At 34.5% G+C, this 16761-nt stretch overlaps 1 protein-coding gene across 1 annotated transcript in view; it reads left to right on the forward strand.

Moving 5' to 3' along the window:
- The window catches only part of KANSL1L (KAT8 regulatory NSL complex subunit 1 like), a 126439-nt gene that overhangs the window by 43603 nt on the left and 66075 nt on the right, over positions 1-16761 (forward strand). Inside the window, exons 3-4 of the mRNA XM_007470022.1 lie at positions 2914-3111; positions 7925-8046. Of these exons, the coding sequence (XP_007470084.1) occupies positions 2914-3111; positions 7925-8046 (320 nt within the window). The remainder of the gene's footprint in view (positions 1-2913; positions 3112-7924; positions 8047-16761) is intronic.

Below are 16761 nucleotides of genomic sequence, written 5' to 3' on the forward strand. Positions count from 1 at the left end.
TTTAATTGAGAGCACACTCGGTCTCAGGACTTAGTGAACCTCAGGTTCTTGATATCTCATTGCAGAAAGAATTCAGTGAGACACAAAGTGATAGATAAGAAGTGTATTTATTTAGAGAGAAACACACTCCACAGACAGAGTGTGGGCCATCTCAGAAGGCAAGAGTCCCCAAAATACAGTGTGGTTAGTTTTATGGACTGGATAATTTCATAGGCTAATGAGTGGGTGGATTATTCCAACTATTTCAGGGAAGGGGTGAAGATTTCCAGGAATAGGGCCACTGTCCACTTTTTGACCTTTTATGGTTGGCCTCAAAACTGTCATGGCGCTGGTGGGTGTGTCATTTAGCATGCTAATGTATTAAAAAGAGCTATGATGAGGCTTAAGGTGCCCTGGAAGTCAAATATTCTACCATCTTGCACCTAGCTGGTTCTAACCAGTTTTTGTCATGTCCTATGGCTATGTCATTCTTTTAAAGGTTGTGCCCTTCCCCCTTACTTCCTGTTTCACTGAGGCAATTGTTTATTTTTTCACACTATGCCATCTCTGTGAGGACCCTGGGAGTGGAGGTGGGGACCTCTCTAGTGTTATTATTGGGAATAGTTGTCTTCTCTGAGCAGCTGATTTGTTTTCATCTTCATCTATGCTAAGGTTTTCACTTGTTTCAGTTAACACAACTCATCCTTAAAAAAAAATTTTATGTCTTTGTTATTTACCTTATTTTATCTATCATTAGACTACTTTCCTGATCTTTTAAAGAATTCAGATTAATTTAGTTATAATTAACAAACAAAACTGTAAAATATACATCATGGTGACCCAACACATGTATATTCTTTTCCTGATTTTCAAGAGGAATTATTTCTGCAGTGTCTCCAGAGGATTTAATCTTCTTCCCTTTCTTCTCTATTCTCGGTTATGGCAGAGAAAAATCGTGGGCCATTCTTACATTGTAAGAGTTTTGTCCAGAGCAACAGTTTAAGAGAACAAAATAGGTTATGAAGTTGACTATGAGTGTCTCCCCTATTGAATCTTTAAAATATTATTCTTCAGTGAATTAACTGTAGCAGCCCTCCTACTTATAAAAAGTTAGTATTCTTATACTACCTTTTTGAAATTCAAAATCAATTTTTGCATAGAAACAATATTGTAAGTAGGGATTACGAAATCAGGGCAATTCACAGAAGCCTGGCCCATAATATAAACTGTAATCAAACCAAATAGAATTATAATTAATTTAATATAGTGAAAACTTATATTCTTTTGTATATAGATACTTGTGAAAAACCTACTAGAGACTTGTACAAATTTTGGGTAGACATTTCATATACTTTCAAGAGCTTTTGGATTGATGATACTGTCTGTCAAGTCTAATTTAATTTTTAAAATATCAAGTGAAACAGAAACTTCTTTTAAATATATTTCTTCAGATTTCCTGACAGCCGTATTTGTGCATTCTATGAAAACAGTCATTGAGATGGGATCAATAGTTGGGTCCTTTTATCTTTGTAAAAGTTAGTAGCACTGTTACAAGTATAGGTAAAAAAGAAAATGTTACTTTTACCAAGCATCATTTGTAATATATTACTATAAAATAATAAAATGTATGTTTAATACAATATCTGAATATGTTAATTCTAAAGTGATATATTCTCTAAATTATAAACTAAGACTACTTATATATAACATATAATCTATAGGTGGTTTCCATCCTATGTAAAGTACTTATACATGATATAAGCTAGCCCACAGCAATTATTTAATTTGTCCCATCTTGAAATACTCTATGTTTATATTAATGTTTTAGTCTGTTTTTCATTCCAGGAATATAATATTTTAGCCACATTAGGCATTTAATACCTTTCCGACTAGCCTGTAGGAACTTATTGACATTTTGCCCCCAAAAAAGTATGTATGTATATATATATATGTATATATATATATATATATATGCACACACACATATATTTAATAATAATTTGTATTATTCTTTGCAGGGGGAAGTGTAGTAAAAGGGGTAGGAAGGGAAGAAATTTTATGACGAGAACTGTGAAACCATTAAGATCATATCTGTGCAATCCTTTTTCCCCTTTCTCTCCTGTCTTCATTACTTCTGAGGGACTTAAGGGTGAAGACAGTTGGAGTGAAGAAGCTAGGGAATGTGGGGAAAGTTCAGCAAGCCAGTTGAGGAATGTGTATGTATGAATGGTAGGCAGGGAGTACAGAGGCAGCTAGATCCCTATTCATTTCTCCAGTTACTTACATTTCAGAAAATACTCCATCAAGGTTGAAAACCTGTGTCTTTATTAATAACTCATCTACTCTGTAAGCAATGAGAACTTTGGCCTAGAGAGTACTTTTTCTCAGTGGTGCAGCCCTGCCAACCCTGGCTGGCAGCAACAGGGTTGGGGTTCTTTAGAGTGCTCTGAAAGAAGTTAGTATAAAGTTAGATTATTGTTTGGATGTTTGTAACTTTGATATTTTGATTTAAGAAATTAGGAGTGCTTAAATACAGAACTCAAGTGGAAATGCTAGTGACCAAAATATCAGTAGGTTATATCTGAAAATGTTCTAAATTTTAGTCAGAAATGTTCATATTCTGCATATAAGCCTTTTACTTTATTCTAAATGTATCATGCTTTTAATGCTAATAACTAAAATCAATAAGAAAAATAACATCTTGTATGTAATTTATGGCAATATTTTGCAAGCCTAACCCATCAAATATACATTATTTTAGCCGCACATGTTTTAAATCAGTGACTTTTTTACAGAGTTAAACTGTACTTCCAAATGTCTATTTTCTGATTTCCAAAGAATAATAAAAAGCATGGTTCGAGAGCATTGTAATGTTAAAGTTGATCTAGCAGTCAATTTGTTTTCATTGCAACTCTTTAATTGCTATTTGTCTAGGGGATAGTGATCCTAGAAGAATGTCGACTTCCAAAAGACATTTTGAAAAAGCAAATCCAATTCGCAGACCAAGCTGCTTCATTAAACACTACAGGGAATTCCCAGATTCCTCAGGAGAGTCAAGATCCTTTACCAGAGCAAGATTTTGAAATGTCACCAAGTAGCCCAACACTACTTCTTCGCAATATAGAAAAACAGGTAATGTGAAGTAAGAGTAAAGTGTGAGTGGCATGAAAATGACTTTCAGTTGATTTTATAAACTCTTCAAATAAACGTGTGTCTCTGCTTAAGATATTGGTTATTAAAGTTGGCCGTTTGACATTAAATACAATTAAAATATTTAGTATATATAGTATCTATTATAATATTGATATAATTAAAGTTATTTAAATATACTATGTGGGACTTCCCCAGTGACGCAGTGGTTGAGACTCCACACTCCCAATGTTGGGGGCCTGGGTTTGATCCCTGGTCAGGGAACTAGATCCCACATGCATGCCACAACTAAGGAGCCCACCAGCCACAGCTAAGACCCTACACAACTAAATAATAAATAAATTTTAAAAATATTAAAATAAATTAAATAAATAAATATATTATGTAAAGTGTTGTTACATAGCTATAGGGTGATAACTCATTTATACTAGGGTTGGAAAATCTTGTTTTCTAACAAAATAGCTCATCATTGGACTTTTCTCGTGGGGAAAGAACAGTGGTACCACTTAATAGATCTGAATGGGGTGTTTGGTTAATTTATTGATAGAAAGTTTTAGTGAAAGTTAACATTAGAATATAGATTCTTTCATTAAAAAATGATCGTGGAAATAGAGAGTCTAATAAACTCCTAATAAATTACTTTGACTCCAAAGCTTTTCCTGGTATTTAAATCCTCTTATGGATGACTCCAGAAGTTTAATTATTCTGTCCTATATTTATCCTTTGAAATCAAAACATTTTTTGCAAGATTAATATTTAAAATTTATTTCATATTATTTATAAAACTTAAATGAAGAAGAGGTTCATATATAATAGCCAAAATATCAAATGTATAGAAATAGACAAGAAATATGAAGGTATTTTATAAAAAAATAAATATCAACTGCATTACATAAAATAAGAATAAGAATAGAGTCGTAACTTGTACTTGAATAGGAAAACACATCACTGCAAATCACAGTAAATTTATTAGCCCAATATGAACTTAATAAAAAATAGCACTAAGACTTTTTTGAAAGCTGATTGTTGATACTAATATCTACAAAATAGTAAATGTGCAAAAACTTAGGTACATTTAAAATACTGAATGTAATATAAATCAAATATTTTATTTGGTAAGCAGATTAATCGAAAAACTGAGGAAATAGAAAAAATATTAGCCATTTATTTTAATGTAGACTTTGGTGGCTCTTAAACAAACCTGGCTTTCTAAGAGTTTGTTAACTTGCAACCAGATTGAATCTGCCAGAATATACTCAGTTGGGACCACAGCTGCATGATTACATTATTCCAGTGGGTAATATGTATTCTCATCCCTGCCCACATTTAATTTTTCTGTTGTTGTTGTTGTTTTTTCTGACATACATTGTGAAATAATTTAGTACCAGATTACTACTGTCTTAATCCTGGTAAGTCAGAATGTGGAGTAACTTCTCCCACCCCATATTTGTTAAGTTTGCAATTGCCTAGAGTTTTTCTTAATTTTCCAATTTCCAATGCATTGTCAAAATACTATTATGAATATTTTATAATTCAGAAAGTTATTTTGTAGTTATCTGGTGTTAAACTGGAATGCACTTTACCATATAAGTGGTGTTTTAAATCAATACTGATTATATTCCTCTTCCCTCTTTTTTTATCCCTCCCCTCATCCCTTAGGATCAGTACCTTTTCAGTTTGATCCTAGTTATTTCACATGAATAACGTGAGCACTTGATCAGTAGACCTTTGACTCTTTTTACCTGTAGGTCACTACTTATCCTTTGGAAAGAGTTTTCTTGTATTTTTTTCTTTCTTTTTGTTTAATAGTTATTTATTTTATTTATGTATTTTATTTATTTTTTTGTCTGTGTCAGGTCTTAGTTGCGGCTTGCAGGGTCTTTGTTGAGGCATGCAGGATCTTTCGATGTGGCACGCAGTCTCTTCCTTGCGGCGCTCAGGCTTCTCTCTAGTTGTGGCATGCGGGTTTTTTTTTTCCTGTAGTTGTAGGGCATAGGCCCCAGGGTGCATGGGCTCTGTAGTTGTGGCCTGTGGGCTCCAGAGTTCATGGGCTCTGTAGCTTGTGGCAGGTGGGCTCTCTCGTTGAGGTATGTGAGCTCAGTAGTTGTGGTGCACGGGCTTAGTTACCCCCCAACATGTGGGATCTTAGTTCCCCCACCAGGGATCGAACCTGCTTCACCTGCATTGTAAGGCGGATTCTTTACCACTGGACCGCCAGGGAAGTCCCTCTTGTATTTTTTCTTTCTCCTTGGTAGCACCAGTTTGGTTGGTTGGACCTGAGTTCACATCAGAACTGGCTAGTTTGCTGGGCTCAGGGCAAAATGAAATCACACAGCCCTTTGTTAAAAAGTTTTAAGCCAGTGACAGCAGAGCATTAACCAAACATGGGATCCTTCTGAGTGCAGCCCCATGTTACTGCACAGGTTGCTCACCTATGAAGGTGGCCTTGGGTATCATGTTCATTTTAAGTCCCATTGCTGACAGGAATGTCAGAGGCTTTGGGAGGGAAAGGAACCAGGAATTGTGAGAATACTAATGGCTCTAGACATGGAGAGGAAAAGGATGCAGAAAGGGGCAGCACCAATCACTTGTAGAGGTCATTTATAAATTATCTGTGAACAGGTAATGTGTTCTTGAAACACATGCTAATAATGTTTTTATAGGCCAATTAAAAATTAAGTTTTTTTCAGATACTCATTGAAGAAGACAGTCTAGGGGTGAGTAAATGGAAGAAGGGGTGGCAAGCCTAGTATTACACATATTTTTTAAAATATAATCTATTGGTATATAACTGTTTGCCTGCCATAGTGGAACTTGAGTATAGATCAGGTAATCCTTTGACTTGATTAAATTTACTGTTAGAGGAATGTTTTGCTTACCAAACTTATTTATGTTCCTCAAAAACAACTAAAGAGTTGGCAGTTAAGATATAAAGGCACTATTGGGTTGTAGACTGATATGTGTTTTAAAAAATAACATTGATTTATAGTATTAATGCATACTTCTATTATTAGATAATATATTTTGTTCATAAATTGAAAGGTGACATTATTTTAGAACTTCAGATAATTTAAAATAAATTTCATACTGGTATATTTACATTAGAAACCTCATTATAAATAGCTAGTAAGTGTTTTGACTTTTAAAATAGATTTTTTTTTCAGAGTTCAAATTATGCCTCTCCTAATTTTACTTTTATATTCATTTTTACCATGAATTTTCTATCCCAAATATGGACTCAAGTATATGAGGTTTTATTGGGCAGGAGTGGGGTGGTTGTTAGGGTAAAGCTGGAGGTTGGTTGTGACGCTGTCACTCTGAACCAATTATTCACACATACTGATTAACGACCTCCAATGGCTAAGAAGATTTTTAGATATTTTTGGAGGTGGAACAATGAGAAGAGTGTACTCTATAAATTTCTTTGTATGACCAAATTAATGAATACTTGATAGATGGATAAAGAATGTATTGGTGATTTTGAAAACTAACTTTAATCTAAAAATGTATGATAATTTTAAAAAGTCATTAGATATGTATTATTTTTCAAGAAAATAAGTGGTGAAAACATTTCAGGGTCTTTTTCATGGAAGACTTTTTGAAGAGTTCAAATATTATATTTAGCTCTATCATATTCTTTAGTCTCATTTCTAATAGCATGTTATTTGTTTCATACAAATAGAGTTGCAAAATAATTATTCTATATGCCCTCGTATTTTAGAATAGAATATCTTTCAGTTAATAAAACAGTGAAATATGTCTATATATTTTTAAAATATAGCCACACTATATTAAGTAAGAAAACCAGATTTTAGAAAATTGATGCAGCATAATTTACTTAAAAGGATGTGTGTGTGCATATATTCAAAATAAAATGTTTTTTCTTGGGGTATGAATATTAGCAATGGTTTTCTCTGTGAAATATGATTACAGGTTATTTTCTTTTCATTTTTGAAACCTCTTCATACTTTCCCTTTTTTCTACAGTGAACTACGATGGATTACATGTGTAATGAAAAATGTTGTTATTCTTTTGTAGAAGTGTACTGTTTTCCATTGATGTGGCTTATGCTTATAATTGTTGTATGTGACTGTTTTGAGAATAATGTATTTATTGTATATTACAAATATCTTACATATAAGTTTGGGATACAGGTCAATGAAAATTTGGGGTACCTGAAAAAACTGGTATATTCAAATTAGGAAAAATACTGAGAAGCAGTATGGTATAGGATTCAAGCCTAAGTTTGAATCCTAGCTCCATTTCTTACCAATTTTATAATCCATGATCAAGCTGCTTAATCTGTCTTTGCTTCAGCTTCCTCATCTGTAATTGATTTTACTAATAGTAGTATCAGTAGTTCTAATATTATCTACTTTACAGGTTGGTTGTAAAGATTAGAAATATTCTATGTTTAGTGCTTAGTATAGTGCCTGGCACATAGTGAGCACTTAATAAATTATAGCTATGAGTTTGTTATTATTAATTTGGCTGCCTCAAAATATTTATGTAGATTCTATCAACTGAGCTTAAATGTTATAGAGGATAGGATAAGTAGACAAAAGAACTGAAGCAAAAAATGATATGAAAAAAAAGAGTACTTTAAAATGTAGATTTATTTATAATAATGGAAAAATCAGTAATGGTGTAAATTGTTTTTGTAGAATAAAATATTTACTAAAACATAAACATTTACTTGTTTAATGAGAAGTTAAACTTTAATAGGCACTAAAGGTCTGAGATTTAACCATATTCCTTGCTTAGCAGTAGTAAAAGATTTACTGTTTTCTTGCAGAGCGCACAGTTGACTGAGATCATCAGCAGTTTGATTGCCCCTCTCAACTTGTCCCCAATGTCATCACCCCTCTCCTCTAAATCCTGTAGCCGTAAATGTCTGGCTAATGGCATTTCCAGGAGGTAGGTGTCAGTGGGATAGTTTTGCTTCTAAATTTGGCTTTGCTTATTTTGTTTTTATTTTGTTTTGATCTTTTAAGTATTATAGCTTCTTTTTTCTTCTTACTTAAGCATTATTAGAGTACAATCAATAAATCATGGATACATTTTTAGATAACATCAAACTTTTATAACTAAGGGAACTATAAACCTGAGAATGACGGATAAAGCTTTCCAGGAAGTTTCTAAATTTTTATAATGTTTCTAAAAATGAAAAACAGTGATACCATTTGCTACAGAAGTACTGCCATATTTAATATACCTTCCATTTTATACATTTTATAGTCTTCAGCTCCATACTGCCCTTGCAATACATTTTAAGAGTGAAAGACCCTACATATAGTTTGGGCATGGAAGATTGATTGGTAGATATCATCCATAAAATTCAGCTTAAGTTTTACTCATGTTGTAAATGAGTCATTTTGGTGGGGTTTTTGGGGGTTTTTTTGTTTTTATTTTGGCCGCGCTGCACAGCATGTGGAATCTTAGTTCCCTGACCAGGGATCAAACCCGCACCCCCTACATTAGAAGCAGGGAGTCTCACCCACTGGAACGCTAGGGAAGTTTCCCTAAAATGAATCATTTTGTATCTCAGCTTTTATAAGGTAAATTTTTTACTAAATGTAATTAATATAATAATTCCTATAATCCTTAGCAATTTATTATATCATGTTAGCAAAAAATTTAGATATTATGAATCCTCTGTTGGGAACAACATTTGTTTTCTTTATTTTGCTTACATTTCTCTTTGAATCTTTCCTTTTAAAGATGCAGTTAGAATTTTAAAAGCTACTAGAATATTATTTTGTGTGTGCATCTAATTTTTTTTTCAAATAAAATTGCAGTGAGGGCTTCTTTGCTTTAAGTACCATAAAAGGACTAAGTGTAATTTAGTATCAGAAATATTTATATTAATAATTATATGATTTATTATTAAATTAAAAAATAAAACAAGAAAGGAAGATTCATACCATGGTGAAAATTATGTGAAGTAGCTATCAGCTTCTTAATAAGACTAGTGGATATAAACTAAGTCTTAAAATAAAAATGCTGTTATTTTATTTTTATTTCTAATTTATTATTTCGAAAGTCTAATTTTTAATACTTTTACAGTTTTGTTTGTACTGGGTCATGTTTACATTGTTCTGTTATGGAAACAGTTATTCTACTGGTTTTGCCTTATTTCGGTTAACTTTATATTCATTCCTTATAACACTGATGATTCACTTTGAAAGGAAAGATTCTCATATGTTATACAGGATAACTATAATATCTTCATTTATGAGAACATTTCCTCATTAAGAAAGTCATAATTACAAGTTGAGCCATTAAACACTATCAGATTGTGATTTTGGGCTAAGTCAATTTTAGGTAATATTTTATTTACCTAACTAGGCATTACACTATTATACATATACATGTGTGTGTGTGTGAGTGTGTGTGTGTGTGTGTGTGTGTGTACTAATTTTCATTTTAATGTACTTACCTATATTTTTGGTCATTTATTCACAAAGTATTTATTGCATAACTGTTTGCTGTATGCCATATAGTCAAAGTCCTAGGAATACAATGATGGAGACAAAATCTCCACTTTTAAATAGCTTACAGTCTAGTAGATGAAAAATGTCATTGTTTAAACTAACATATAATAATAATAGAATTGTGTGCAGTTGTTTGAATATTTGGTTTAAATAACTGTCATAGTTGAAAAACGTACCTCATAAAGATATATAAATCCAAATGAGAGACCAGAACCAACATGACGGAGTAGAAGGACTCTCACTCCCTCTTGTGAGAACACCAGAATCACAGCTAGCTGCTGGACAGTCATTGACAGGAAGACACTGGAACTCACCAAAAAAGATACCCCACATCCAAAGACAAAGGAGAAGCCACAATGAGATGGCAGGAGGGGCACAATCAGAGTAAAATCAAATCCCATAACTGGTGGGTGGGTGACTCACAGACTGGAGAACACTTATACCACAGAAGTCCACCCACTGGAGTGAAGGTTCTGAGCCCCACGTCAGGCTTCCCAACTAGGGGTTCCGGCAAAGGGAGGAGGAATTCCTAGAGAATCAGACTTTGAAGGCTAGTGGGATTTGATTGCAGGACTTCAACAGGACGGGGAGAAACAGAGACCCCATTCTTGCAGGGCACACACAAAGTAGTGTGCGCATCGGGACCCAGAGGAAGGAGCAGTGACCCCGGGGGAGACTGAACCAGACCTACCTGCTAGTGTTGGAGGGTCTCCTGCAGAGGTGGGGGGTGGCTGTGGCTCAACTTGGGGATAAGGACACTGGCAGCAGAAGATCTGGGAAGTACTCCTTGGCGTGAGCCCTCCCAGAGTCTGCCATTACCCCACCAAAGAGCCCAGGTAAGCTCCAATGTTGGGTTGCCTCAGGCCAAACAACCAACAGGGAGGAAACCCAGCCCCACCCATCAGCACTCAAGCAGATTGAAGTTTTACTGAGCTCTGCCCACCAGAGCAACAGTCAGCTCTACCCACCACCAGTCCCTCCCATCAGGAAACCTACACAAGCCACTTAGATAGCCTCATCCACCAGAGGGCAGACAGCAGAAGCAAGAAGAACTACAATCGTGCAGCCTGTGGATCAAAAACCACATTCACAGAAAGATAGACAAGATGAAAAGGCAGAGGGCTATGTACCAGATGAAGGAACAAGATAAAACCCCAGAAAAACAACTAAATGAAGTGGAGATAGGCAACCTTCCAGAAAAAGAATTAAGAATAATGATAGTGAAGATGATCCAGGACCTTGGAAAACCAATGGAGGCAAAGATCAAGAAGATGCAAGAAATGTTTACCAAGACCTAGAAGAATTAAAGAACAAACAAACAGAGATGAGCAGTACAATAACTGAAATGAAAACTATGCTAGAAGAAATCAGTAGCAGAATAACTGAGGCAGAAGAACGGATAAGTGACCTGGAAGACAGAATGGTGGAATTCACTGCTGCGGAACAGAATAAAGAAAAAAGATTGAAAAGAAATGAAGACAGCCTAAGAGACCTCTGGGACAACATTAAATGCAACAACATTCACATTACAGGGGTCCCAGAAGGAGAAGAGAGAGAGAAAGGACCCAAGAAAATATTTGAAGAGATTATAGTCGAAAACTTCCCTAACATGGGAAAGGAAATACCCACCCAAGCCCAAGAAGTGCAGCAAGTCCCATACAGGATAAACCCAAGGAGAAACACGCCGAGACACATAGTAATCAAATAGGCAAAAATTAAAGACAAAGAAAAATTATTGAAAGCAGCAAGGGAAAAATGACAAATAACATACAAGGGAACTCCCATAAGGTTAACAGCTGATTTCTCAGCAGAAACTTTACAAGACAGTAGGGAGTGGCATGATATACTTAAAGTGATGAAGGGGAAGAAACTACAACCAAGATTACTCTACCTGGCAAGGATCTCATTCAAATTCGATGGAGAAATCAAAAGCTTTACAGACAAGCAAAAGCTAAGAGAATTCAGCACCAGCAAACCACCAAACCCACTCTACAACAAATGCTAAAGGAACTTCTCTAAGTGCAAAACACAAGAGAAGAAAAGGACCTGCAAAAACAAACCCAAAACAATTAAGAAAATGGTCATAGGAACATACGTATAGATAATTACCTTAAACGTGAATGGGTTAAATGCTCCAACCAAAAGACACAGGCTTGCTGAATGGATACAAAAACAAGACCCATATACATGCTGTCTCTAGGATATCCACTTCAGACCTGCAGACACATACAGACTGAAAGTGAGAGGATGGAAAAAGATATTCCATGCAAGTGGAAATCAAAAGAAACCTGGAGTAGCAATTCTCATATCTGATAAAATAGACTTTAAAATAAAGAATGTTACAAGAGACAAGGAAGGACACTACATAATGATGAAGAGATCAATCCAAGAAGACGACATAACAATTATGAATATATATGCACCCAACATAGAAGCACCTCGATAAATAAGGCAACTACTAACAGCTCTAAAAGAGGAAATCGAAGGTAACACAATAATAGTGGGGGACTTTAACACCTCACTTACACCAATGAACAGATCATCCAAACAGAAAATTAATAAGGAAACAGAAGCTTTAAATGACACAATAGACCAGATAGATTTAGTTGATATTTATAGGACATTCCATCCAAAACCAGCAGGATTACACTTTCTTCTCAAGTGCACACAGAACATTCTCCACAATACATCACATCTTGGGTCACAAATCAAGCCTCAGTAAATTTAAGAAAATTGAAATCATATCAAGCATCTTTTCTGACCAAAATGTTATGAGATTAGAAATCAATTACAGGGCAAAAAACGTAAAAAACATAAACACATGGAGGCTAAACAATACGTTACTAAATAACCAAAAGATCACTGAAGAAATCAAAGAGGAAATCAAAAAATACCTAGAGACAAATGACAATGGAAACACGATGATCCAAAACCTATGGGATACAGCAAAAGCAGTTCAAAGAGGGAAGTTTGTAGCTATACAAGCTTACCTCAAGAAACAAGAAAAATCTCAAATAAACAATCTAACCTTACACCTAAAGGAACTAGAGAAAGAAGAACAAACAAAACCCAAAGTTAGCAGAAGGAAAGAAATCACAAAGATCAGAGCAGAAATAAATGAAACAGAAACAAAGAAAACAATAGCAAAGATCAACAAAACTAAAAGCTGGTTCTTTGAGAAGATAAACAAAATTGATAAACCATTAGCCACACTCATCAAGAAAAAGAGGGAGAGGACTCAAATCAATAAAATTAGAAATGAAAAAGGAGAAGTTACAACAGGCACCGCAGAAATACAAAGCATCCTAAGAGACTACAACTCTGTGCCAATAAAATGGACAACCTGGAAGAAATGGACAAATTCTTAGAAAGGTATAACCTTCCAATACTGAATCAGGAAGAAATAGAAAATATGAACAGACGAATCACAAGTAATGAAATTGAAACTGTGATTAAAAATGTTCCAACAAACAGAAGTCCAGGACAAATGGCTTCACAGGTGAATTCTATCAAACATTTAGAGAAGAGCTAAGACCCATCCTTCTCAAACTCTTCCAAAAAATTGTAGAGGAAGGAAAGCTCCCAAACTCATTCTATGAGGCTACCATCACCCTGATACCAAAACCAGACAAAGATACAACAAAGAAAGAAAATTACAGACCAATATCACTGATGAATATAGAAGCAAAACTCCTCAACAAACTACTAGCAAACAGAATCCAACAACACATTGAACGGATCATACACCATGTTCAAGTGGGTTTTATCCCAGGGATGCAAGGATTCTTCAGTATACGCAAATCAATCAATGTGATACATCATATTAACAGATTGAAGAATAAAAAGCATATGATCATCTCAATAGATGCAGGAAAAGCTTTTAACAAAATTCAACACCGATTTATGATAAAAACTCTCTAGAAAGTGGGCATAGAAGGAACCTACCTCAACATAATAAAGGCCATATATGACAAACCCACAGCAAACATCATTCTCAATGGTGAAAAACTAAAAGCATTTCTCTAAGATCAGGAATGAGACAAGGATGTCCACTCTCACCACTATTATTCAGCATAGTTTTGCAAGTCCTAGCCATGGCAATCAGAGAAGAAAAAGAAATAAAAGGAATCCAAATTGGAAAAGAAGAAGTAAAACTGTCACTGTTTGCAGATGACATACTATACATAGAGAATCCTAAAAATGCCACCAGAAAACTATTAGAGCTAATCAATGAATTTGGTAAAGTTGCAGGATACAAAATTAATGCACAGAAATCTCTTGCATTCCTTTACACTAATGAAGAAAAATCTCAAAGATAAATTAAAGAAACACTCCCATTTTCTACTGCAACAAAAAGAATAAAATACCTAGGAATAAACCTACCTAGGGAGACAAAAGACCTGTATGCAAAAAAGTATAAGACACTGATGAAAGAAATTAAAGATGATACCAACAGATGGAGAGATATACCATGTTCTTGGATTGGAAGAATCACTATTGTGAAAATGACTCTACTACCCAAAGCAATCTACAGATTCAATGCAATCCCTATCAAACTACTACTGGCATTTTTCACAGAACTAGAACAAAAAATTTCATAATTTGTATGGAGACACAAAAGACCCCGAATAGCCAAAGCAGTCTTGAGGGAAAAAAATGGAGCTGGAGGAATCAGACTCCCTGACTTCAAACTATACTACAAAGCTACAGTAATCAAGACAGTATGGTACTGGCACAAAAACAGAAACACAGATCAATGGAACAAGATAGAAAGCCCAGAAAAAACCCACACACCTATGGCCAACTAATCTATGATAGAGGAGGCAAGGATATATAATGGGGAAAAGACAGTCTCTTCAATAAGTGGTGCTGGGAAAACTGGACAGCTACATGTAAAATAATGAAATTGGAACTGTCCCTAACACCATACACAAAAATAAACTCAAAATGGATTCGAGACCTAAATGTAAGACCAAACACTATAAAACTCTTAGAGGAAAACACAGGAAGAACACTCTTCGACGTATATCACAGCAAGATCTTCTTTGATACACCTCCTAGAGTAATGGAAATTAAAAAAAATAAGCAAATGGGACCTAATGAAACTTCAAAGCTTTTGTACAGCAGAGGAAACCATAAAGAAAACAGAAAGACAACCCTCAGAATGGCAGAAAATATTTGCAAACAAATTAACGGACAAAGCATCAATCTCCAAAATATATAAACAACTCATGCAGCTCAATATTAAAGAAACAAGCAACCCAATCCAAAAATCGGCAGAAGACCTAAATAGACATTTCTCCAAAGAAGACATACAGATGGACAAGAGGTCCATGAAAATCTGCTCAACATCACTAATTATTAGAGCAATGCAGATCAAAACTTCAATGAGGTATCACCTCACACAAGTTAGAATGGGCATCATCAGAATATCTATAAACAACAACTGCTGGAGAGGGTGTGGAGAAAAGGGAACCCTCTTGCACTGTTGGTGGGAATGTAAATTGATACAGCCACTATGGAGAACAGTATGGATGTTCCTTAAAAAACCAAAAATAGAATTACCATATGATCCAGCAATCCCACTACTGGGCATATTCCCAGTGAAAACTATAATTCAAAAAGACACATGCACCCTAGTGTTCATTGCAGCACTATTTACAATAGCCAGGTCATGGAAACCACCTAAATGCCCATCAGACGAATGGATAAAGACAGACAAATGGGTAAAGAAGAAGTGTTACATATATGCAATGGAATATTACTCAGCTTTAAAAAGGAACGAAATTGGGTCATTTGTTGAGACGCGGATGGATCTAGAGACTGTTATACAGAGTGAAGTAAGTCAGAAAGAGATAAGCAAATATCATATATTAACACATGTATGTGGAACCTAGAGCAATGGTACAGATGAACTGGTTTTCAGGGCAGAAGTTGAGACACAGATGTAGAGAACAAATGTATGGACACCAAGGGGGGAAAGCCGTGGGAGGGTGGGGATGGTGGTGTGATGAATTGGGCGATTGGAATTGACATGTATACACTGATGTGTATAAAATTGATGACTAATAAGAACCTGCTGTATTAAAAAAAATTAAATTAAATTAAAAATTTTTTTAAATATTCCAAATGAAAGAAATGTACCATTGGCTGTATTTACTAAATCATGATACTTTTTCAGTCCTACCTACTAATAATCAAAGGTTCTTGTTGAAATCAGCTAGTAACTGCCATCTTTCCTGATTTTAAGTAGTCGTTCGTACAAACTAATTTGGAAGTTTATAACAGTTTCGAAACCTACTAAAATTCTTTGATAGATTTAAGAGCAGATAAAAATTCATCCTCCAGTTTTTTGAAGTGTGCTGACATATGTGTTTTAATTAATTTTATTCATTTCACTAATGTATTTATTTTTGACAACAGTCAACATTTTTCCCAAATCCTTTGTACATAACATGAATTTTTTTCAAAAAGCACTTATTTTCACATTTGCTATCAAAATATAATATTTCCCTTGAAGGAAAGATTGTACTTATTTTCTAACATTTGCTAGAAAATGTAATACAGCTACCTTTCATCAACTCGGAGAGGTGAGAAAATGTAGAATGTTAGAGTTTTTTAAATGTATAATTGATCTTTAAGTTTAATAAGTCTTGGTACCAGATAATAAGCAAACTGTTATGTGTAACAAAAGATTTGGGGGATATTCCAGGTCTCATTAAAATTTTTGTAAAAAAAGCTATTTATGATAATATACAACATAATATACAAATGTATTTAACCAGGAACCTAGAAACTGGAATATATTACAGATAAGAGTAATAACACTGAAGGAAAAGTAGAAAATTTTGAAGATATGTGGTCGTTGTGTCCGATGTCAAAGAGAGCTACTAAAAAATATCTCTTGGTTTTGTCAGTTATAAATTGAGACCTTAGCAAGAATGTGTAGTTGCATGACAGAGAGATGAGAGTGGGTTAAGGGAATGGGAGATGAAATAGAGAGGAGTCAAGATTATATTTTTAAGGCTGCTGACTGTAAAGGCTGTAATAAAATGTATGTGCAATGTCAAGGAAGGTGTTTTTTGTTTTTAAGATGGAAGAAATGTAAGCATCTTTATTAAAATAAAGAGAAGGGAAA

Source organism: Lipotes vexillifer, unplaced genomic scaffold, assembly GCF_000442215.2.
Source record: "Lipotes vexillifer unplaced genomic scaffold, Lipotes_vexillifer_v1.1 scaffold138, whole genome shotgun sequence".
In the NCBI taxonomy this organism is placed as follows: Eukaryota; Metazoa; Chordata; class Mammalia; order Artiodactyla; family Lipotidae; genus Lipotes; species Lipotes vexillifer.